General features: G+C 36.9%; 3 protein-coding genes across 6 annotated transcripts in view; all 3 read right to left on the minus strand.

The window, feature by feature from the left end:
- The window catches only part of LOC145227538 (ATP-dependent chromatin remodeler CHD1-like), a 32,197-nt gene extending 26,657 nt beyond the window's left edge, over positions 1-5,540 (minus strand). For 2 of the 4 annotated variants that reach the window (XM_080092385.1, XM_080092382.1), the window contains exons 1-8: positions 5,481-5,540; positions 4,825-4,946; positions 4,661-4,706; positions 4,181-4,324; positions 2,557-2,655; positions 2,099-2,182; positions 1,645-1,694; positions 1,387-1,562 (exon numbers count right to left, since the gene is read on the minus strand). In XM_080092385.1, coding sequence (XP_079948511.1) covers positions 1,387-1,562; positions 1,645-1,694; positions 2,099-2,182; positions 2,557-2,655; positions 4,181-4,324; positions 4,661-4,706; positions 4,825-4,895 — 670 coding nt within the window. In that variant the 5' untranslated portion in view covers positions 4,896-4,946; positions 5,481-5,540. The remainder of the gene's footprint in view (positions 1-1,386; positions 1,563-1,644; positions 1,695-2,098; positions 2,183-2,556; positions 2,656-4,180; positions 4,325-4,660; positions 4,707-4,824; positions 4,947-5,480) is intronic. The other 2 variants (XM_080092383.1, XM_080092384.1) reach the window with 2 other exon arrangements.
- A 1,537-nt stretch (positions 5,541-7,077) lies between these two features.
- On the minus strand, positions 7,078-16,005 carry LOC145229561 (tolloid-like protein 1). Its single transcript, XM_080094915.1, has 20 exons — positions 15,751-16,005; positions 15,310-15,671; positions 15,111-15,223; positions 14,946-15,049; positions 14,587-14,686; positions 14,364-14,506; positions 13,938-14,117; positions 13,628-13,795; positions 13,387-13,519; positions 13,157-13,325; positions 11,688-11,802; positions 11,151-11,320; positions 10,917-11,029; positions 9,868-9,971; positions 9,433-9,535; positions 9,201-9,346; positions 8,943-9,062; positions 8,395-8,562; positions 7,906-8,026; positions 7,078-7,794 (listed from the first exon to the last, which is right to left on the minus strand). Exons 1-20 carry the CDS (start codon positions 15,809-15,811, stop codon positions 7,638-7,640), a joined length of 2,850 nt encoding a protein of 949 aa, XP_079951041.1. The 5' UTR covers positions 15,812-16,005; the 3' UTR covers positions 7,078-7,637.
- Positions 16,006-16,804: 799 nt separating this feature from the next.
- On the minus strand, positions 16,805-22,799 carry LOC145230142 (CUB and sushi domain-containing protein 1-like). Its single transcript, XM_080095522.1, has 11 exons — positions 22,672-22,799; positions 22,060-22,250; positions 21,223-21,335; positions 20,437-20,540; positions 18,996-19,095; positions 18,579-18,721; positions 18,270-18,392; positions 17,947-18,105; positions 17,470-17,637; positions 17,172-17,289; positions 16,805-16,992 (listed from the first exon to the last, which is right to left on the minus strand). The coding sequence occupies exons 1-11, from the start codon at positions 22,730-22,732 to the stop codon at positions 16,851-16,853; spliced, it is 1,422 nt and encodes a 473-aa protein (XP_079951648.1). The 5' UTR covers positions 22,733-22,799; the 3' UTR covers positions 16,805-16,850.
- Positions 22,800-23,092: the final 293 nt, after the last annotated feature.

A 23,092-nucleotide genomic window follows, 5' to 3' on the forward strand; every position in this document is an offset into this window, starting at 1 on the left:
GTGTGGTTGTGAGGATTTGACGTCCTGGTTATTTTTAAATTCTTAAGAAAAAACTTAACCAACTTTAGCAATCACCCAGCTTCAAAAGTTTTGTCAGTATTCTTTTTGCATCATTATTGTCATATAATTACAAAAAAACAGTAAATAAGAACGGGAAAAATACTTTTAATTTAATCTATTGCTTTGACCTTGATATTGTCGTTCAAGGTCAGTTTTTAAACACAATTTCCACAACTGAAAATGTGCTTGATACTTAATAAAACGACATAGCAAAGCTGCGCAAAAACAGCTGATTTCTAATCACCGACACGACTGTCTCGTAAAACGACGGACGTCAAGCTGAGCACTCCCGCTGCATTCACCCGCCTTAATCATAAACAAGTGAATTACTCCCTTGAGAGTTGAGACTTCTATCTGACTGACAGTGTACACATATTATGGACTGTAAAAGTAACTATTTGGCCGATTGAGGCAAAATTTTAAATACTGAACGAATAACCTACTGCAAACAATTGTTTAACATTTCAGCACATTTGGGCTTGTATTTTTTGCCTAAAACTTATTATTTTGGGGTTTAAGGGGTAAAATGGGTGAATCCAATAAAAAGTTACAAAATTCTTTAGAATACCTTACATTGCACCAACCAACTAAGCATGAAACTCTCAGATTATGTACTTTAGTCAGTACAGCCGTTTTAATTTTTTTTGTTTTAGGGGCCTGTGGGTGAACCGCTCGGTCGTTTGGGGTCAAACTTCAGGAGGATCAAATCTGGATTAATAACTAACATCTGTCCAAATTTGAATAAATTTAAAGCACTCTTTCTTGACCAAACGCATTTAACAAACCAGCGTTAGACAGAAATCAATATTTGGGGGTTTAAGGGGTCAAAATGAGTAAATCGAAAAAAAAGATACAAAATTCTTTGAAATATCTTATATTGCACCAAACAACAAAGCATATCACTCAGAGATGCTGTACTTTAGTCAGTACAGCCGTTTTGTAAAAAATACGTTTTGGGGGCTTGCGGGTGAACCGCTGCGTCATTCGGGGTCAAACTTCAGGAGGATCAAATCTGGATTAATAACTAACATCTGTCCAAATTTGAATAAATTTGAAGCACTCATTCTTGACCAAACACGTATAACAAACCAGCGTTAGACAGAAAAAAGAAAAAAAAAATACGGACAAAAACAATATGTGTCCCCTTCATAGAAGGGGACCCATAACTAGTATGACCCATTCTATCATTGGTGTAGATCCTATTATAGTTAACTGTCTTTAAGTAAATATCAGTAACAACATGGAAAAATACTTAGATAACTTTATGGACGAGTAGGTCATTGGCGTCGACTGGTATAGTTGCCTTCAGAACAAACTTAATTTTACCAAAAAAATCTAAAAGTTCACTTTTTGCACTTTTCCGTCCTTGCAGCTTAGCCCTCATTAGATTAAGTTTTGATGATCTGTTGTTGATTTTGCTTGCTTTTTTCCACATGGCAGAAGATTCATAGTCACTTGACTGTTCTTCGCTGCTATCTGACAATGTTGCCCCAGCATCAGACCTTAACAAAAAAACAAAATTCTGTAAATTTAAAAAGACAAGCAACCAACATATCCTACATATTAACATAGTTTAGAACTTACTCTCTGCGACTTCTTTTTTTCCTGTACATCTCATCATCGGATTCTTCCTGCTGAATAAAACTTGGCAGCTGATTATTGTCAAATTCAAATTGGCCTAACATCTACATTTTTGGTAGTAGGTGTATAGTGCGTAAATCTACGTTTTTAAAATTGATAAGGAACTCGATAATTACTGGCTTGGCCAATAGTGGAATATTTGGTGTTTAAATTTATATATATTGTCATCAGCCTTTTCAACCGGAACTTGTACAAGGTTTTATTAGGAGCTGATAAAACAGGAGTTTAAAACTGCATATGTTGGATTTGCCAGCATGTAAAGTGGAGTTTTTTTTATAGACATGTATATCTACACACAGCAAAGCACAGAAAGCAAAGAAATGCAAAGTCTGTCCCCATCTCACTTTATAAATTGAATAAGAAAAATATCTAAAGGTACTAATCATAACCAACATACATCTTTAACATTTAATCTTTCTGGTTCCTTTTTTTGCCTTGATGATCTTCTCAAGCCATAAATTTGTGGATTAGTTTCCCATTCCTGAAAAATAAAAATAAAACAACAACATCAAGATAGTTAACTGACACCAACAGTTAATGACATATTTTACAAAATGTCCAAATTCAAACTATTCGGACATTGATTAAAAAAATACCCATTTTAGGGGGGCTAGTGGGGAATACAGAGGGATGGGGATCTACACCCAAACTGATAAAATACCAAACCACAGTGACCTAAATTACAGTCCTGTAAAAAATTTCCCAATTAGCCAATGCTTAAAATTATCACCACTGGAGGTGTTAGAGCATGAACAATTAATCCTTTTACATCATACTGTCAACAAAAAGACTAATATCAACATGTGTCCTGTTCAGAAAAGGGAACCTGTGATTATTAGACAACTTAAAACCTACTGGAATATTCTTTCTCTGTGCCTTTGTATTGCCTCTCCTGTTTGAATTTTCATCAGATGAGGATGATCCAGCTTGTGATGAGTCACTATCAGCTTCACCCTGCAAACAGTAAACAATTTAAATATCAGTACTTGTTTGCGAACAATAGTAGTGGTAAAAGTGAAAGTTACTTTCAGCAGCTTAATATTTCGTTTTGCTAAAGTGTTTAATTGGCTTTTTTTAGCATTGAATTTATCTTGGACCGTGAGTTTAATTGGTTTCTTATGAAAATAAAATGGTTCGGAAACCACTTTCTTAGGCATTTGAAACAATCTATGCAGCCTACTCAAGTGTCAATAAAATGTTGATTGGCCTTCATAAACGCAACGTTCGTCATCCATAAGCTAAACCTATACAGTAAACACAAGAACTAAACAGAGTCTGAAGTTTAAGCTTGATGATCAGACTAATTTGCATTATTTCATCATAATGTATCTCAAAGATTGAATTTTTAACGTAGTGATGTATGGGTGTGAGATAAAGTTTCATTACTTTTCCTTTGTCAAACACTCGACGGGTAAGTAAAACAAAAAAATTGGTCATATTTAACAAGATATCAATATTTTTTTCATTTGCTAATGACGGCGCGGGCCACGGAAAATTGCCCCGCGTGTTGGAGACAATTGTTACATAATTCCAATAGTGTCCCAGTTAGTTCTGGCATTTAAGAAACACCATTGTATCTGAAAGCAGAAACAAATGGGTCCCCACACACATCTAAGTGCAGCAAATTGGTAAGAGTATTGATATGAAGCAATCATTTTTTTGTGTGTGAAGGAAAAACTGGTAAAAAGCAATAATGAAAAATGCACCTAACTTCTCGATAAGTTTATCCAAAAGTAAAGCTATAGTCACCGTTAGTTTTCTAGATTTAAGGAATATGGTTGCAATTTCAGAATATTTATGTCTAAAGTCAGTGTTGAAATATCTGTGGAAAAACTAAACATCATCATCTACAATAACAAACCAAAGACCTATGATGTGGCATGACAAAATATGAAATGAATCAACCTTAGGAGGATGTTTACCTGCAATAATCCCAAACCCCTAATGACATTTAACATGGTTTTGGTTCAGTAAACACATTTTTGCCTGACACAACTAATTATAGTTTGGCCAGTTTATTTTATGTCCGAGTAATAAAATATGCAACCTTGCTGCAAAATTAAAAAAAAACATGGTCTCACTACATTTGAAAAATATGCAACGATATGTCACACAACTCTGGTATACGGCAGCAGAGTTGCAAGACCCCCCAAAAAAACTACAACCATTGTCATAGTTTTTTTAATCCTGTGCTCGGTAAACTGGAGTCAAAATTTGCAAGTATATATATATATTTGCAGACAAACCCATATCAGACAAAAATGTGAACAAAAACAAAATGTATCTGCTTGATGGAATCATAATGATGAGTTTATAAGTTTCAGAGATAAAGGTGTGTTTATGTGCTATTTGCCAGTTGCATAACTTCGATTTCCATTGTTTGGCAATTTTTATCTGTAAAAAATAGCTTTTTGTGACTTAAACATTGTACAAGTTCTTTTACATAACTTATACATATTCGTTGACACAAATTCCTTACTGATGATGAATCTTCAGATTCCGATCTTCCAGAATTAATATTCGGGGTAGGTGTGGCAATTTTTCCATCTTCTCTGTTTTGTAGCAACCAGGGTTCATGTAAATACTTGGTGCCAGTTGTTGGGGTAGTTGAAACATCCTGGGACTGCAATAATGTTACATTACTATTTATGTAAGTAAGACCTGTGTTTGAAATATTGTCAGTTTTATTGGTAAAATCATAAGATGAGTTACATTACATGAGGGCATATGCCCAAATAAATCTGTGCATAAATAAGCCTGTTAGCCTCACAGCATGTTGGTACTTAACATAAGTTAGAAAAAAATATTAGCCAACAGGTTTTATACATACTTCTAACTTAGACTTGCAAGTCTGTCATGAATACATGTTTCATATATTGCCTGTCAATATTTTGTTAAAATGCTCTGCACATTGGGTTACATTTAACCAATCACTCAAAGGTGTAAAATAATGTCTTACTTCTTCATCGCTGCTTGTACTTTCATCTTCCTCTGATGATTCAGAACTGGAAAGGCAATGTATGTATATTGTAAAACATATGAAATTTTGTTTTCCATGTCCATTTATGCACTACTAAAACATAATCTATTTACACATGCCTATATGCAAGTGAAATGAGGTACCTTGAAGATGATGTTTCATCTGACATTTGTGATGTTGATCTGTGTGCAAATGGTTCAGAAGGGACCTTCATTAAGGTCGAAATATTGGACCTAAACTACTGGCTGCAGACACCTTCATGTAACTAGAAAAGAATTAGGACAGAATGAAATCAATCCAGCAGCTTCTAACCATGCATAAAGCTACTGAACTGTGTGTGTTCCCTTTATAAGTATGAATACATAACTTAAGTAATTTTAAGTTAGTTCTTTCCATAATGCTTGTAACACCTATACCTATCCATAACAATTGCAACACCTATACCTATCTATCAGATAGCTATTATTAACAAGATTGGTAAATGTTTTGTACATGTTATCATACATATGAAAGACCGCTTCAAAACGTTGTATTATTTTCATTTTCTTGCAAACATTTTGTATTCTTTTATCAATAGTATTTAAGTCATTGTTTAGGACTACTTAAAGCCTTCAACATCCTATAAAAACAATCTAGACCTGTTAAAATTTGTAAGTTTGGGCTGCATGACAGTTGGGAGTCTTTTTTCTACCCTACTCAAAGTTTTCTTCTTGAATATTGTTATTAGACTTTTAAAAATACCAGCTTACATAACTTATGACAGTTAATTAAAAATAGCAAAAAAACAACAAAAAATTACCCTTTGGGCTAAGGTAACATAGTTCCTTTCAACTTAGTACCATCATTGTGCTTAAAAACTACAGAATTGTATGTATTTAATTTTAGGGTGTGGTCAAGGTCAGCCATGTTTAGCTCGTAAAATAACAAATTACAGCAAAATATGCAAGTTTTTTGATTTTTAACACAAAGTTTTAGCTGTTTCCACCGCATTTGTTGATTTTGTAGCCACTGTTTTGGTTGGAACTATTCAAAATTCGATCAAAACTAAGACAAAATGAATGCTGATTTTTACGGTTTATAACATGTTTAGGTCTGCGAAACGCTGTATGGTCGCTATAACAACCAGATAAACGGCAACACGCTAAAAAACTGCAAAAAACAAAGATACCATTGCAAGAGCAAACCTTGTTAGCGAACATCAAAACCACACATTGCCGCGGTCATAGGAAAACGAAGCGCCTTACAAACAGGTTACCATACGATTATTTTTTCACAGCTGTCGAAGTTATTATTTTTTTCTTCGGGGAAAAGTTTTTTATAAAACCATGTGTAGTATATGGACGTAAAATAAACTTTTGAGTTGAGATTTGGATATAACTGGGCAACGCTAACAACTAAGCTTATTTTTTTAATTAAACAAAACTATAGAGACATTTTTTTTACAATACTTTTGTGATCAAAAACAGAGATCCAAATTTTTAAACTTGTTTTTTTTCAAACCTGTTACGGCGCATCGACTGCACTACCTTTTCATGGAGCCTAGTTATGATGTGATAAAAATACGAGAAAACAACCCATTATATTGGCCATGTTTGTCCTGTGAGCACGGCGTTCTTGATTTTAATTGGGGAAATATGTTTGCAAATATTTTTTACCACTTGAATCATTGGTTTGGGATAGCAAGTGGTAAAGCGTCTTGTAGTCACGACCAGTGATGCGCAGAAACCACCTTAAAATCTTTGGGGCAAAAGGATCCACAAGACCGAATCGAACCTAAAATACTCGTGATAATGGGTGTTTTGAACAAAATCTTATGTTGGTAGTGCAATTAAACTTGTTTATGACGTACCAAAAAAACTTATGAAGCTACACAAACTCCCGTAAATATTGTTTTATTTAGAAATTATTTGTTATAGCCTACATAGCCTAAAACAGGACCTAAAAACAATTTAATTTTGTTACAATTTAAATGATTAGTTACAACCCTTTGAGCTTCGATTTCATACAACAACAGCAATAAAAAGAGACAAACAATAATCTTTATCCATTACTAGAAATGTGTAAAAAAGTCACTCATTTAGGAGCTTTTTTATTTTTAATTATTAGCGTTTGCAATAAGTCTTTAAGCCTATAGTCTGTGATGTTACAAACTGCCTTTGCCTATTGACAAGTGCAATCCTGAAAATTAAGTTAATGGTCAGGCATCGCAAGTGGTAAAAACTAGAGATAAAACTGCAACGGGCATGTCTACAAAACGATACCACCATTTGGTATGCTGTGCGTTTGGTACTATATAAGTAATGGTAGCTACAATCAATTTTACTGTTATTCGGCGATTTGTTTTGGTTCTTTTGTTTCCTATTTTTTTGCCAAAACGTCATTAAATAAATGGAAAATCAAAATATATGTCCTTTTTTGTGACAAAAAAACGCAAAAACATTTGTAATGAAACTCAAAAAATCCCGAAAGAACAGCAGCCAAGTACAAAAAACACAACTGCCATTGTTGTATGGCTAGTACGGCTATCGACCAAACCGGAAGGATAAGCAAGTGAAAATGTACAGGTAAGTTGACAGAAAAAATGCGTAAAGGCAACTGAGATACAAATTACAGCGTATTATAACTACAGAATTGGAACCATCTGGATTGCAGCATGTTGTAAAGACAACAAAAAGTGGTCAGGTGTAGAGCTGACATTGCAAACAGCAAATACTGCGATTTCATATACCCATCCGGTTAAAGTTGTTTTTTAAGCTTTATAAAAATATTTGTAGTCTGCAATGATTTTCTTTGCAGAAATTCGCCACGATTAAGATCCACCACCAAACTGTATTAAATAACCAACAAAGTGGCAGCGTATGTACGAAACAGTTCTTATCATTTACAACGGACGCACGCTTTACTCTTTAGGTTTGTTTGGTCCCGAGTGTTTATTTTTCTGACACGTTTTATCGTTTTACGACAGGTAACCAGAACTGAAGGAATGTACATCCACGCTTGCTCTTGCGGATATGCAGTTTACTTCTCCTTCGTGGGAAGCAGAAACCGGGTCTCTGTGCAAGTCGACGTTTTCTGACTTTAGGTGACGTAACCGATCAAGAAAGGAGAAGGGGCTAATCAATGGAACAAACAACTGCTTAGATTAACCACAGAAAAAAGTAACAACGGACAGGCATTTATTATACTCTTTGTTACTCCATGTTGTTGTTAAGAACCCTAATTACCTTTTGTAAATGAGGTAGGTCGCAAAAACAATCACGTTGACGATAAATATTGATCCCAGCCCGAGCATGGCTTGAGCCCATGGACTTAATCTCGCCTTGGGAACCGATGTCGTTCCATTTTCTGAAATAATAAATTTTGCTTGTCACATGTACGTTTTGAAACATTTTGCAAAACTTTACACTTAAGTGGAACAAAGTAGGTAACCAGGGGCGTAAATATATATATTTTAAATCGTTTGGTTTTCATATCATTCGCTTGATGCACTTCCAAGAAGTCCTTTCTTTAGCAAAATAAATTCCACAATACGAATATTAGACGACAAAAAAGTTACTTCCAAAACGGTTAAAATGTCCAAAAGGGTTCATTCGTTCGTGTAATACTTATTAAGCTTTTTCTATCTGTCAAATACATGGACAGTAAAACAAAGTTAAATCATATGCGAACTGAAAAATCCCTAAAAACGGAAAATGCTGCAAAAGTTACCATACCAATGCAGTCCGGCATTTCTATAGACCAAGTTCCATCGTTTTCGCATTTCCCAACATCATCGCCGACCAATATATAAGTTTCGACACAGGAATATTGCAGCAACGTGTCGAAGTTGAAACGTCTGTGTTCATCAAGGTAGGGGATTCCAGGATTACCGCAGCCGGTTTCTGCAAGTAATTAACTTTTACTAAAATGAATGTAATTTTGGTTACAGTGATGCACAAAGGTTGGCTCTACCAATTGAGCTACACTGGCGCAGTGGAGAAACCGCTGAAAGTCGAATCACAAGCACCACTGCCAGCCTTGTATGCTGCACATGTCAAAGCGCGAAACCCGGAAAGACTCCTGTAGTGGGTTCAAATCCCACCACAGGCGGTGCCTTGCCATATGGGAATGCTTGGGAGACGAGCTGCGAGCTGATTCGGAACACGCCTTTAATAGGCCTGGCGTACTATGATTTATCGATACGTATGCCTAGATTGCTGGTCTGCATCGACGCTTCAGGGCTGATCCTGGTATGAATATGTTTATCTTAGCAAAACCGTACTTGTTTCGCATGTTTCTCCCTCATATCCGGGTGCGCAAATACATTCCCACTTGAAGTTGGGTTTTGGAACGCAAGTCGCTCCGAAGCGACAGGGCCCAGGTTGGCAAGGTGGGCTTTTTTCTGCAACATATGAGTATTACAAACAAAAAATATTTTTCTAAGAAAAGGGTTATGATTTCTGAAGATGCGCAGAATAATAAACGTTTTTTTAAAGGCAGTTGGGTCTTTGAAAAAGAAATATTTTGCGTAGTTTGTTACTTGTTTCACAGTTATCTCCCTCCCATTGTTCCGGGCAACGACAAGTGTATGCGTTGGGTTCAGCCGATTGAGAACAAACACCATTGTTCTGGCATGGCGAAGAATCGCATTCGTTGACGTCCGTTTGACATTGTATACCCACAAACCTGAAGCAGCACAATTGAATCTTTTGGTACTCTTTAAAGTAATGTTTGATTACAGGTAACAATCTTTAGCTCGCACTTTGACATACCCAGGTTGGCATGTGCAGATGGCCGACAACATGTCCTCTGACAATGAACATTCGCCACCATTTTGGCAAGGTCCGGAACGACAAGGATCGTAGTTGTCTTGTTCTGATAACATACACTACTGTTTGACATTTGTTGTTCGTGTGCTTTGTTAACCCCAGTTTATTATATGAAGTAATCGTGGCCTGTTTGAGTAATACTATCAATACGCTTAAACCGGATTCAAATTTATCATCATGCAGTACAAAAGTAAATACTTTAATACCATTAAAACAGTGGTTCCCAACCTGAGGTTTGCGGAACCAAACCAAGTCCGGTATTTTCCGCATGGAGTTTGAAAAATAAAGGCAAGTTTCAGTTATGAGTTGGCAAACTTTTGAAAAGACATTATAAAAGTGAACTACACAGAAGTTTTAAAATATGAAATCAAACCATACTTTGATATCCCATATTGAATCCTCGATAGTTGACCGAGTCGTCGCTGTAAAAGTGAACATCCAAAGTTCCCATTCCAAGAATGTGTGCTTCCGGCTTGTAAGCCCTTGGCAACAGAAGGTGTTCGGTTACGAAAAAACAGATTAAAGTCATGAGAGTGTGATTAATAAACGTGGGAGTCCAAAGGGAAACTCTCGAGACAAGTGGAGGAGTCGAGTCATTGTTTGTTAGGATTAATTTGGCGTGTGAAACGTTGGACAAATAACTATAAAATGCTCTCAACTTTCATTGAAGGCTCTTGACCACATGATAAGCTTAAACCCTGTTACATTGTATCGAGTAAGAAGGTCTGGCTGACCTCTGCTAAGAGAAAATTGAAGAATCTTGTACTAAAGGAATAATATAGCAAAGACAGGATTTTGGCTTCGAGACCTAAACATTTGTTTCGGTGAGCGATGATTTTTTAAAGCTGAGCAGATCTCTAAATATATGACCGACACCATACCACTAAACATGAAGTGACGAATTACAAAGTTTGCACGAGCATATAACTTAATTGTATAAATTTTAGCAGATTACACTATTACTTGTACGTCAAATAAAACTCAAAGAAGTAGAATGTTACAAAATTTTCGGACAGGAACCGAAATAGCGTTATACGATATTCAGATATAGTTGGACAGGCTGGCTTTCTGAGTTGCTATATACTATATATATGTGTATTTATATATATATTTCTATATGTGTTGTTTTAGTCTTGTTTGTGACGTGATAAATTGCCCTTGAAACATTCCCACGCAATCTTACAAAAAGTGATTTTCCGAATCTAAACTAAATTCATTCTGCATGTTGTTGTGGGAATACTTTCAAAAGGAATAAATTGATTTTTAGTTGGTAACTCCACAGTTTAATACTGCCAAGGTATTTTTAGTTTTAGTTTTTAGTTTATAGCTTGGACCGCGAGTGCTCCAACAAATACCAAGGGACCGTTATAACAAAAAAATAAAAAAAGTTTGAGAACCGCTGGTCTACACGGACAGTCCATACTTACCCGCAATATTTTTTCCATCCAATTGAAGAGATAGAAACATTCAAATAATCGTAATCACACGTGATGTTGGAACCCTCTGCCCCGGGTTCGATTGATAAGTCAAAAAACTGAATCTAAAAACATGGTAACAAACATGTATCAATACAGCAGTTGCGCTTGACTTCCGTTATATTTTACAACACTTAAAAAATAATTTTACATGTTTTCACAACAAACTAAAAAATCTGTCTATACCCGAAAGAATGTGTCTGCCTCGCCATGTACGACCCAGTGACAATCTTGATTACTCTCATATTTTCTTGTATGATCCTGTTCCGTCGGATAATTTGGAGACTTAATGTATCCCCACGTTCCAGACAAAACTCCGCCACATTCGTTGTTTGAAGACGCCTCTTGTGCATAAGCTGAAGCGATATTAAAACACTGTTACGACACATGTAAAATATTATTATGAAGGACGTTCCAAAAAGGTACACATTATTCATTTTCAGGATTTTCTTTTGCCTCTTTGTTAGCGCTTGTCATGCAAATTAGGGAACAATAAAATTTTATATTAGTTTAATCATTCGTTATTTAAAAGTATTTAACTGAAAAAACGAAAGACAGGAATATATCCTGGAATAAAACAAAGCGCTGAAAAGTACGAATATAGCCTACTGGTTTTTTCAAATGCATCTCATTGACGCCAAATGCGGTGAACATATATGTTGCTTACTTTGACTAAAAAACAATTCTGCATCTTTTTTAGAAAACAGCGTGAGAGTAACTAACCTGTCGGAAACAGCAGTAACCCTACGAACCATGTCACCACTGCTGCCCAGCAGGTCATTTTGATGTGTGTATGAAGGGGCACATAACTTTTTTTGCAAGAAGTAAAACCTTGGCACTAAATAACAATTTTCTGAAAATACAACAGTTATGAGAGCATTTCGTCGTATTTTTCTCTTTACCAACCGTATCTCACGATCATAAAAGATTTATGAATAACAATTGCTCACTATTTAATATAATGATTATTGAAGTTTACAAAATATTGTCCACAAACCTCAACTAATTTAAATTCTTCTGCTGAATTACCACTACAATCAGCCGCAAACACGCCTCTTCCCACAGGCACTTTGTTTCTTACAATTTACCCACGAAAACGTCTTTCAAGTACTTAACACGCTACCAGCAGTAAGAAAACAACAGCTTCGGTGTACGCTGATTGTTGCGTAAGTCCGGCGAACAATGCAAGCCAAGAGGTTTGCGTTCTTTGATTGATGTGGTTGTCCAAGGTAGTTTAACGAGAGGTACTCATTACTAGTGGCAAATGTTTCCAATCTTCCGGCACTAATTATTTCCTCTTGACAACAATGGTCAATGGCTCGCGGATAACAGTAAAACAAGTTTTGAATCCAGTGACGTGTAACGACTCGTGACGTCACAAAGATTTTAAATTCAGTCATGATTGTCAGCAAAATACAACGAACAGCCGAAGTGTAACATACAATAACAATTAGAAATCATAAAATTAAAACCTAGTATTAATTTGTTTCAAGTTTTGATGTAAATATTAGGAAATAAAAAAATATTTTTAAGAAACACGATTTTGTCAGTAATCTAGCCGACCCGAAGTTTGTGCCATTTTGTACGCATGGCAGCCTACTGTTTTCCCTCAAATACTTTGCGATATATTCACGTGAGCACTGTGAAAATGCTTTTACATTTTCAAAACACTAATTACACACGAATGCGAAGAATGTTTGCGATTTGTAGCTTATTATTTCAAATACTTTTAATTTACATGGGCATTGGCATAAACGTGGCGATTTATTGTCCGGGATAGCTTGCCAAGATAATTTTCTTGTTTAACAACGCATGGCTAGAATAAAATTCAATACTCATTTTCACTAAATGTTTCGACTTGTTGTAGTTTGTATACTTTAATCAGTAGGTTCTAAATGGTTAACGTTGTTAACAAATGTTTAGTGACACAAAATTGTTTCGCAGGACAAACTACGGTCGAACATGAAATGAAATACAAAAGAACGACGAATAACAATTTTGGTTTCAAAATAAGCAACAGCTTTGGCAATTACAAACAATCAACCACCGTTTCTATTCTACCATAAACAGTGACAGGTATTTACATAACATATGACATAAAAAAGGATAGTAGTATAAGAGAAACAAATGTGCTGCAAAACGAGCATTGTAACAGAAAAGTATTGGGCTCACAAAATTGTTGTTCAAGGTACGTCAATATATCGTTTGTTCGTATAACTTCTCATATCACTTTCATTATCGGAGTCATCATCGCTGGACATACTGAGCGAACTTAACGAAACCGTATCGATCCGTGCAAGATGTGGAGGTTTCAGGTTTGTAGTTGAAAGTGTGATTATCCGGTCCACCTTCATAAATGGCCTGTCGATGACCAATGCATTTTAGTTTTACATAGTTTATATTACATAACCCATAGACTTACTTTTGACTGACCATCCACAAGCTAAAAATTACAAGGGAGATCCCTAGCGCCACCCCGAGGCCAATCATAGTTTGTTTCCAAGGGCCGGATTTTTCTTCCGCTGCCTTCTGCATCTCTGCAGGCGACATTTCACCTTAACGTGTACCTTTGTTACTGCAATTAAATTTTAATTTTCTGTCCCATATAATTGCTTTGCAGCAATAAACATATTTAATCTATAGGGGAATAAACATAAACTTACTGACACATTTGGGCATTTCGTCGCTCCAACTCCCGTTGATGCTACACGTTAAGTTCAAATTACCACTCAGGACAAAACCGTCGTCGCATGAAAACTGAACTGTGGCTCCTTCGCCAAATCTTTCATCATTTGCAATTTGAGGAATACCCGGATTTTTGCAGCCAGTCTCTGGAGTGCAAAAAGTTATACGTAAACCGACATTCCTGATTTAAAAGGCTCCCGTTGTAAAGATGGAAAATGTGGTTAAAAAGAAGCACTGAAGTTTGTCGATCAAGTGGTTTGTCTAAATGACAATTTCATTGAGGTTTACCTATTTCGCAGTGGTTTCCTTTGAAGTGCGGTCGGCACTCGCAAATGTATTCAGTTTTATTAGCATTAAGAGAACAACTTCCGCCGTTGTTGCAAGGGTCAGATGTGCAGGGAGTAATTTCCTCAATGATAGCCGCATGTTGCCCAGCTTCGCCGGCATTGGCACTGTCACCATCACCACCTTAACATAATTACAATTGTTTCGGCCAGCGAAAAAACAAACGAAAACTACAAACACCTAAACATTGACAATAGCAAAGCGCTAACATTAAAACTTATTTGCATTAAGCTGATAACCCAAAACAACGCGAGTTTTTCATCTAAATACCATATGTACAAGATTTAAGGTAAAACAAAAGACTTGATTAGTTTGGAAACTTATATATAACCTGCATGTGTTTTGTGCTTAAATTTGTATCTCGCTTACCGATTTCGCAATTGTCCCCCTCAAATCCTTCCAAGCACCTGCATACATAACTTCCAGGTTCTGGTTCGTAACACGACCCTCCGTTTTGGCAAGGTTCAGAATTACATTCCCTGATGTCAATCTCACATTGCTCTCCGCTGTATCTAAAGATCAAAATAAGCATTACTTTATGTAACTTGCCATTAACAATGGCGCAAAAGTGCAAAACATGCAATAGACTTACCCTTCAAGACATTCACACAATGGAAGTGTTCCGGCATCGTTGGTCACACAGTTGCCATAAATACACGGGTTTGGTATACATGGGTCGTATTCTTCGGTAACTGCAATGAAAAAATACTCCTTCCGTGTGTTACAATGATAGTAGCAAGCTATGCTATTTGTAAACAACAGTTAAACAGTCGCGGCTTTTGACGCATTGAAACAATACATTTTAGTTTTTGGGCAGTGACAAAGTAAAAAAAATGAAATTTATTGTTCTATTTTGGCGTTAAATGCCAACTCAAGGATATTACGATATTTAATACATTCGATATCACTTAACCAGTATAACAAAAGTTGTCATTGCATGTCGTAGCCTACATTTGTATGTAGCAACAAATCCTCTGAAATTTGTTGTGCTGTCGCTACGGAAGTGAATATCAATAGTTCCGGTTCCCGATAATTCTTCTTCTGGCGTGGCGTATCTGTGATGTTTTTCGTAAAGTTAAAAATTACAAAATCGACATCTTTATAATAGTTACTCACCCGCAAAATAGTCTGGAGCCGATTGAAGCTATAGAAACATTGACAAAATCAAAGTCGCACGTCACGTCCGAGTCTCCCGCTCCTATTTCAATTTCCATGTCCCAAAATTTAAACTAGAAAAATGTTTACACATTTTTGACGCTGTCATAACGGATCAAAATAATAAGTTGGGAACATAACGTCCTAACCAGCGACCTACCTGCACAAGCATTTTTTCGGTTCCCTCTCTCCACCAAAAACAATCCTTGAGTGGCGGATACGTCCCGTTGGGATTGTCATCGTTTGGGTATCCAGGAGTCATGATCTCACCCTCAGTACCGGTCAGTTCACCTCCACAAGGTTCGTTTTGGGCTGGGTGCCCTGAGTCAAAGTTGCTGTAGTTTCCATAGTACGGGTAATTGCTGTAATTCCCATTAGGATAGTTGCTGTAGTTCCCATAGGGATAGTTGCTGTAGTTCCCATAAGGATAGTTGCTGTAATTTCCGTAATAGGGATAATTACTGTAGTTTCCGTAGTATCCACCGTATTGACCCTGATAGCCACCATAGTCGTAATTTTGACCTGTGAAAAATCAAATACGCTTTTTTAAAAAGAGGTTCATAATCACAACAAAAAACCGTACGCGAATAAGTTCACTTACCAACTGCGGCTTTTAGGACACAGATGCAAAGAATCACGTGGCTTAAAAAAATTCCACACATGATGTTACAACTTTCACGTCTCCAAAATGCAGCTTACTATGAATTGCAACAAGAACTTCATCGAAAAACTTCTCGGATTCAAATCAGCTTTTTGTCTTTATCGATTTTGAGAATCGAACCACAAGTGGGTTGACAGTTGACGTAGGAGTTTGGCGCTCCACTGGACAAAGGCGATTAAGTGGACGACGCCGTTGTTGTTGCTAAAAATGTCCACAAAAGACAGGGTATCGAAGTAACATTCAACAAACGGCAAATAGTCACGAGTTACTTGTACCAGCTTAAAGGGTCCTTGATTCGATTTCTTTGACAATGAAAGTTAAGATAAAGTACCTTGTTTCAGCATCTTGTAATTCGAAGCAGGTCCTTCCACAACTACGCTTTCGCGTTCTTAACATGAACCGGGACTAATTATCCACTGCATTCGTCACTGGTAACGTCACGCCAATCAACAACACAAACAACACGACAAAAGTTTATTTTTCACACATCACTGGTGCTTTTTTCCAAGTGGCCAATTCCCTGCGTTTGGCAAATGGAACAATGCAACAATAAAAAAGTGGCAATACGCAAATGACAACAACGACAAAACGTAAGCACAAGGGCGGAACTAAAATAGTACAAATGATACAAAGTTATTATATAATACAAAATTACATAATAATCTTTTAGAAACTTTTGTTTATTAGAACAAGTTTTGATTGAACAATCAGCAGTATTATACTTGCCACAATGTAAAAGATTGGATATTCACGGCGCTTAAGCCCAAGGCGTACATCACAAAAATATCTGTTGTTGTTTTTTCAATAAACTTGCGTGTCAAATTTTATGGGGGACAGCATTTTATCGTACAACAACAGTCTATCGGCGAATAATTAAATTGAAAAGAATCAGCAAATACCAAAGTCAAACCATACACGAACCAATATTTTACAACACCCTGTACAAAAAACTTCAGGAGTGTCTGACCTAAAAAACGCTAATCGAAGTAATTGCTGCCCAGTTTAAGACTAATAGGAAATATTTATTTTTGTGATGGTTTTCAGGGATATTTGCCACCAATGGTCCGACCAGTTCGATCATCTCGAAAAACGTCGTCACTCACAAAACTTAGTTCTGATCTTGTGCGTAAACTAAAGTTCGATTGCAGTTCGATGTTTTCGCCGTCCAGTTTTACCCATGGTCTGGAAAGTAATATGAAAAAGATTGTTTTAAAAAATCCGACTACTCAGGTACTGTCTCGATTTAATTCTTGCAGCCATAGTATATATATGTTGGTTTGCGCTATCGTATTTTCACGCTTTATTAAACCACGTAAATTTAAACAATAAAAACGTTGTACATTGCGATTTAAATATATTACCCTTTGTAAATCATCCAAAAGGTAAAGATAACCAGCTTGACTGCTAGCGCCACCCCGAGGCCAATCATAACGCCGAGCCAAGTGGAAACCCCATCTTCGTCTGTTGAAGTGGTGTTGCCTTAAAATAACGTTGTTGTAATTTAATGTCTTGAGAATAAAATAATATATATTGTCAACGTGAAAGCAACAATCAAGCTACAGCTAAAACGGTCAAGAAAAAACGGGGTCCGTTAACCCTCATCTCTTAGCTTTGATTGGAAACAAAATTTATTTCGTAATAAGTCTTAGTATGACTTACTTATACACTCTGGCATGCTGTGTGACCATGATCCGTCCCCGAAACAAGTCAAATTGACCGGACCTGTCAGAATAAAACCTTCAACACAGGAGAACTCAACTGTTGAACCTTCGTCAAAGCGTTTTCTTTCTTCCAAGTAGGGAATTCCAGGGTTTGTGCATCCAGCCTCTGCAATAAGCAAAATGCGCTCAAAAAAGAAAAAGAGCTACAACACCTTACTTATTATGAGCTGCAAAAGCAAAAAGCAAGTTTATTGACACCTACGTTGAAATTTTTATTTGTGCCTACTTTTGATTATTGCATCAAGGTAGGTGAAATGTTATGAAAGGGATCTGCCAACTAGAATCCACTATGAAAACCGTGGGATACAACTTGGGCTGAGCACCCAGTATAGGCAGCGCTAGAATGTTTGTAACACAACAAGCTGATAGAAGCCTTTAACAAGCTATGCAACTTTCTAGCGCCGCAAGCGGAGACCTCTTTGACAAATTTCATCTCGCCAATCTTTGGTGCAAGCGCATCGAAATCCGCCAAAGTCAGAAGGATATTCTTCATCAGCTGCCGCTACCTCGTTAGGGAGGTCGTCACATGTACCCCCATTCAGACACGGCATAGATTGGCAAGGCGGTAAGTCGGCTACCATCAGTTATAAAAAGTCTTTTTTTTAATCCGCAAAACCTTGTTTACATGACAACTAGGGAATTTTACATAAAACATTTTCTTTCCAACCAGATTTGTTTCATATAACACACATTACTGAAAAATATATAAACACTGCGGCAATATATTATTAAACATACCGATTTCGCAATGGGGACCTTTGTAATGCTCAGCACATTCACATTCAAATGAAAACTCTTCAAAATTGGCGGTGCAAGTGCCTTGGTTCTGGCACGGGGAACTACTACAGGGCGAATCTTTTTCTGCAATACGATTTAAAAGTGCTAAAATATGCTAAAAATATAAAACAAGAAGATATTTTTTTGTATGGTATTTAACTCAAATAAAGCAAAACCAAAACAAGTCGTTTCTCTGTTGAATAGAAAAATTTTGACATCAACATAGCATTAAAAGGAATGCCTAATTAGTGTTCGTTTCACATCTCTTACCGATTTCGCAATTTACTCCCTCCCAACGAATCGCGCACCGGCACGCATATTCGTTATGTGTGTCCTGACCACAGGTTCCACCGTTCTGACAGGGCTCAGATTCGCATTCATTTATATCAATCTCGCAATTCTCACCGGTCGCACTGAGTCGAAACATGGTAGAAACATTTAATATTTAAATGATAAGATGTTGCACAAGTCAGAGTTGCAAAAGATTGTGTCGTACTGGAATGTTACAATGTTTGTCGCCGATTTATGGAAAGGTGCCACTAAAATTATATTTATGTTTAAGTCGTTGGAAGATATGATTACGTTGGGGTATTACAGCCACCATTGGAGCGCTGTAAAAATGATTTCGGTCCATTATATGCTTCATCCTGTAACTATATTCAGGGAGACAATTGGAAAAAAACAAACCCAGGATCACAGATGCACTTTGGGCGCACGCGATCTTCAGTTCTTCCACATTCTCCGGTCACACACGGATTCGGTTCGCAAGGGTCGTAATCGGGGGTAACTGAAGAAAAGAACGAACTGTACAGTGGGCTATTAGAACAAGTTTCAAATTTAGACTTTATTTCGCAAAGCTGCGAGTTAATTAAAGCCTATCCGAAGGGTGCCTTATCATCAACAGTGCACTTTGTGACCATGCAGAGATTTTATCGGGCCTAAAATTCAAGCCCAAACCCGGCCCGAACCCAAGAGTACAAGCCCGAAGCCCAGGCCCGATCGTTTTTGAGAAGCCTGTTCAGGTTGAAAACTTCGATCGACAAGCCTATAATAAAGAAGACTTGCAGAATGAAAAATAACATACAACGACATTAACAAGACGTGTTAGTGCTGTTGGGCATGAGGTTATATCCAGCAACTAACTACTTACCTGGGTAATTTATATCAAAAATTACTGACACAGAAATTTGAGTCAGGTCCTTATCAAGTCCGTTTGTTAAAATACATAGCCCGAACCTAGGTTTTTAACAACAAGTTATATTGATAGTTTCATGTGCGTCATTACTCCACAATGACTTAAGTATCATCGGTTATCGGTTTATGTTCGGTTTAGCGCGTAACTTTGGTTTGGACGTATTTCACAAAATAGCAAGTACCTAGCCCAGGGGTGGGGAACCTTTTTGTTTATAAAGGCCACCAAACGGTTTATCGACACTCGTTTAGGCCGCATGTACTATTTTCCAGGCCAAGGACAGTGATGTTCAAACTTTTTGACTCACATAATGGTCGTTTTCCTATTTCCCCGTAGAGCTGTAGGACTTACGTTCCAAGCTAATTAAAATTCCTCACTACATTTTCAACTTTAACTAAAACATTCAGGATATATTTAACCTGGAAACTCGCTTGTTTACAAATATCAATGATCTAAGAACAGCTTGTGACATCACAGACGAGTCTAAGACATTCCATTGTGCGCAAACAATTGTTCTATTGCAACACAAGTAAGATCGTGGAACCTTGGGCTCTTGGTAGTTCTACGGAAATCGCTTTGTGTACCACACCAGAACTAATCAAGTAGAAATGTGAAATAAAGGTGAGAAAATACGTTTCTGTCTATTTTTCAGCACCTGGTGCCGTTGTAATACCAACGTCATCAAATGTATTTTAACTCCGAAGGCCGCACTTAGAGCCCTAAAAGGCCGCATGCGGCCTTTAGGCCGCAGGTTCCCCAGCCCTGACCTAGCCACCGCAATAAATTACTGTCAAGGGCTTGTACGATCACGGCTGTCTTATTCTCAAGTGCTGTGTCTTTTGGTTTTTGACACGCTTAAACCAATTTGAAATTATTGCTTGAAAGTTTTTGATAACACTTCAAGTTTGTTGCGTTCGGTAATAGAAAAAAACATACTTTTGTAGCTTAACTGAAAACCTCTGTAGCTGACCGAACTGTCACTGTGGAAGTGGATAAATAGCGACCCAAAACCAATTATAACATCTTCCGGGGCAGAATAACTGTAAAACACCACAAAAAGTTTGAAAACAGGATTATAAATGTACCAACAGGGCTATACAATATTCATAACATCTGTTTATATAGTTCATCAAACCTAAATGTATTTTTTTTCCATTGCCGCAAAATGGCGAGAGTCGCAATTTTACAAAACAAACCTCTTCAACAAACAAGTGTGAGAGGACACGAACAAAAATAGCTTAAACAATCGCCCATTAGAAGCTTTATCGATTATTTCAAGACGGTGGTTTTGTCTTGTAAGTGAACAAAAACTTAAGCTTTCAAAAGATACTTGGGCGCGAAAACCTGCAAAGGCTTTTAAATGCTATAAACTCGCCCTATAGCGGTGACTTTATTTCTTGGATTGCAGCGTTGTATTAAGTATGATCATCATTAGTCAAGTTTTTAATTTTTTTGGCACCAATTATTACATAAATCTATTTACATGTTTAAAATTTTAAATATCTGTTAGAAACCTAAGTTTTTGCATTTATCGATCTGAATGCTGGGTGTTTATTTTGCACTTTGTAAATTGACGGACCAAGCGTTAAAACAAAAGCTTGAGAAATTATGCATCCTTAATACTTTTGATATAGTTTTTTGAAGAAGCTAAAAAAATGTTTTGCATTTGTTGCATGTCAAACGCGTACCTCGCGTTTTTCAATACTTATTAATCGTACTTACCCACAGTAATACCGCGAACTTAGTAAGGATATGGAAACGTTAACAAAGTCATATTCACAGCTTGAGTTGGAGTTTCCTGCACCAATCTCCACAACCAGGTCCCAAAACTTGACCTAAAATGTTTAAATATGATTAATAATTTAAATGTGAGTTAAGATGAACATCAATTCATAACTGGGATCAGCCCTGAAGCGTCTATGCAGACCAGCGATCACGGCACACTCATATATAAAATACTTGGTGACCGGCGGATTCGGTATGGCGCCTTTAATGGGCCTGGCGTACTGTAATTTAAATGTGTTTATAGTTTGTTTGTTTTTTCAGGAGAAGTGTCGTGCTGGTAAAGTTGACACACGAAAGGAAATAAGAACAACTTATCTCCAGGAAGCTGACATAAAATAACATTTTCTGCCAAAAATATGTTCGTTTTTGTCGAACAGCGCAACAAGTGACCTACAGATATGCGATGATTTGTTGGGTAATTTAAAAAAGGTGTTATAACTTACTACATTTAGCAATAATATATGATAAAATAATCTATAACAGTCAGACCTAGCGAAGAACATAGTTTGAATGATTTATCATATTAGTTATGATGAGAAGATACTACGAGCTGATAAAACTTCTATGCTGCGGTCTCCAACAGGTGGTAAACTCTTCCCGGAGTGGCCAATTTGACATGGTTTGGAGGAAAATATTGATAAACCTTGTTTGGGCAATTTGTTTCTAAAGACACTCGGTGGTAATTTTTTTTGGAAATTTGTCTGCGGGAAATCAAGCAAGCAGCTCCAAATGCAAAACCTTAAAAATCGAAAAATTGGTTACATCGTTACTAACCAGAATCAAGGTATCTTCGTTGCCATCGTAATTCCATTCACAGTCGGTGTTAAAAGGATACTTTCCCTGAGGATTGTTTCCATCCGGGTAACCAGGACTTTTAATGAGATTATAAGCTCCCGTGGTTAATTCACCCCCACAGGGACCTTCCGTTGTTTCTTCAGACTCGTTTGTCGTTCCTTCGTCTTGTGCTGTTCACAAAATTATCAAGTGATATTATATGCTCGTACACGGCTACCTTATTTAAGGTTTATTTACGCTAACAATTAAAAACATTCCCGAACAATCAACACTTTCTTTCCGCTGACTACGGAATGCTGGCATCATGCTTGTTTTTTATTATCACGATAACACGGCTAAGAGAACCGCACCTGGTCATACAAAGACACTGAAACTAAGCGAAGTAACAATGCATACATTTTTGTTACTCAACTCAATCATATCAAATTTCAAACCTTAAACAATAATTTCAAAAACTATGTTTTTTTGTTCCGGCGATTTCAAATGGTTTTACTGTTTTATTAACTATTTAAACACATGTTTTTATCTCAGTGGATAAATGCGTTTTTATGTACCTTACCTTCCATATATCTACAAAACAAATTCACTTACCACACGAAAACCTGTAAGAGCCAAAATGAAAGAATATTAGAAGCATCCAAACGCCTTGCATATTTCACAATATCGGGAAAACTTAGTCACTGAAGCAATGCATTTCACAGTTGAACCTGCCCACTGACTTTGAACTTGAAACAAACGCTGTGTAATTCACAAAGCCGTTTAGTGTCAATTGGTCCTCTATGGTCGTCACCGCATTTTTCTTACTGACGTCAACACTTGCGACCATTTGTCAACGAGAAACTACGGCGAGAAGTTAAGTGTAGGTCGTTAGCGGCTTGCCTATTCGTCTTCGATTAGTCACAGACCGTCTATGTGCATTTTGAATGTCTCCCTGGACCTGCGAAGAGCCCTCACAGTCAAGACGATCTTCTTTAAACATGAAAAGGGCTCGTCACTTTGTTTTGGTCGATTG

Source organism: Phallusia mammillata, chromosome 5 (genome assembly GCF_965637545.1).
Source record: "Phallusia mammillata chromosome 5, kaPhaMamm4.hap1.1, whole genome shotgun sequence".
NCBI lineage: Eukaryota > Metazoa > Chordata > Ascidiacea > Phlebobranchia > Ascidiidae > Phallusia > Phallusia mammillata.

What these genes read in the sequence shown, in the direction of transcription:
- LOC145229561 (XM_080094915.1), bottom strand. Translation starts at nt 15,811, where the DNA reads ATGTGTGGAATTTTTTTAAGCCACGTGATTCTTTGCATCTGTGTCCTA. An exon ending in GGCTCCAGACTATTTTGCGG is followed by an intron (nt 15,050 to 15,110) that starts GTGAGTAACTAT and finishes AAAACATCACAG; the next exon opens with ATACGCCACGCCAGAAGAAG. An exon ending in TTGTGTGAATGTCTTGAAGG is followed by an intron (nt 14,507 to 14,586) that starts GTAAGTCTATTG and finishes TTTGATCTTTAG; the next exon opens with ATACAGCGGAGAGCAATGTG.
- LOC145230142 (XM_080095522.1), bottom strand. Translation starts at nt 22,732, where the DNA reads ATGCAAGGCGTTTGGATGCTTCTAATATTCTTTCATTTTGGCTCTTAC. An exon ending in AGTTCGCGGTATTACTGTGG is followed by an intron (nt 20,541 to 21,222) that starts GTAAGTACGATT and finishes GGTGTTTTACAG; the next exon opens with TTATTCTGCCCCGGAAGATG. An exon ending in GGGAGTAAATTGCGAAATCG is followed by an intron (nt 18,393 to 18,578) that starts GTAAGAGATGTG and finishes ATCGTATTGCAG; the next exon opens with AAAAAGATTCGCCCTGTAGT.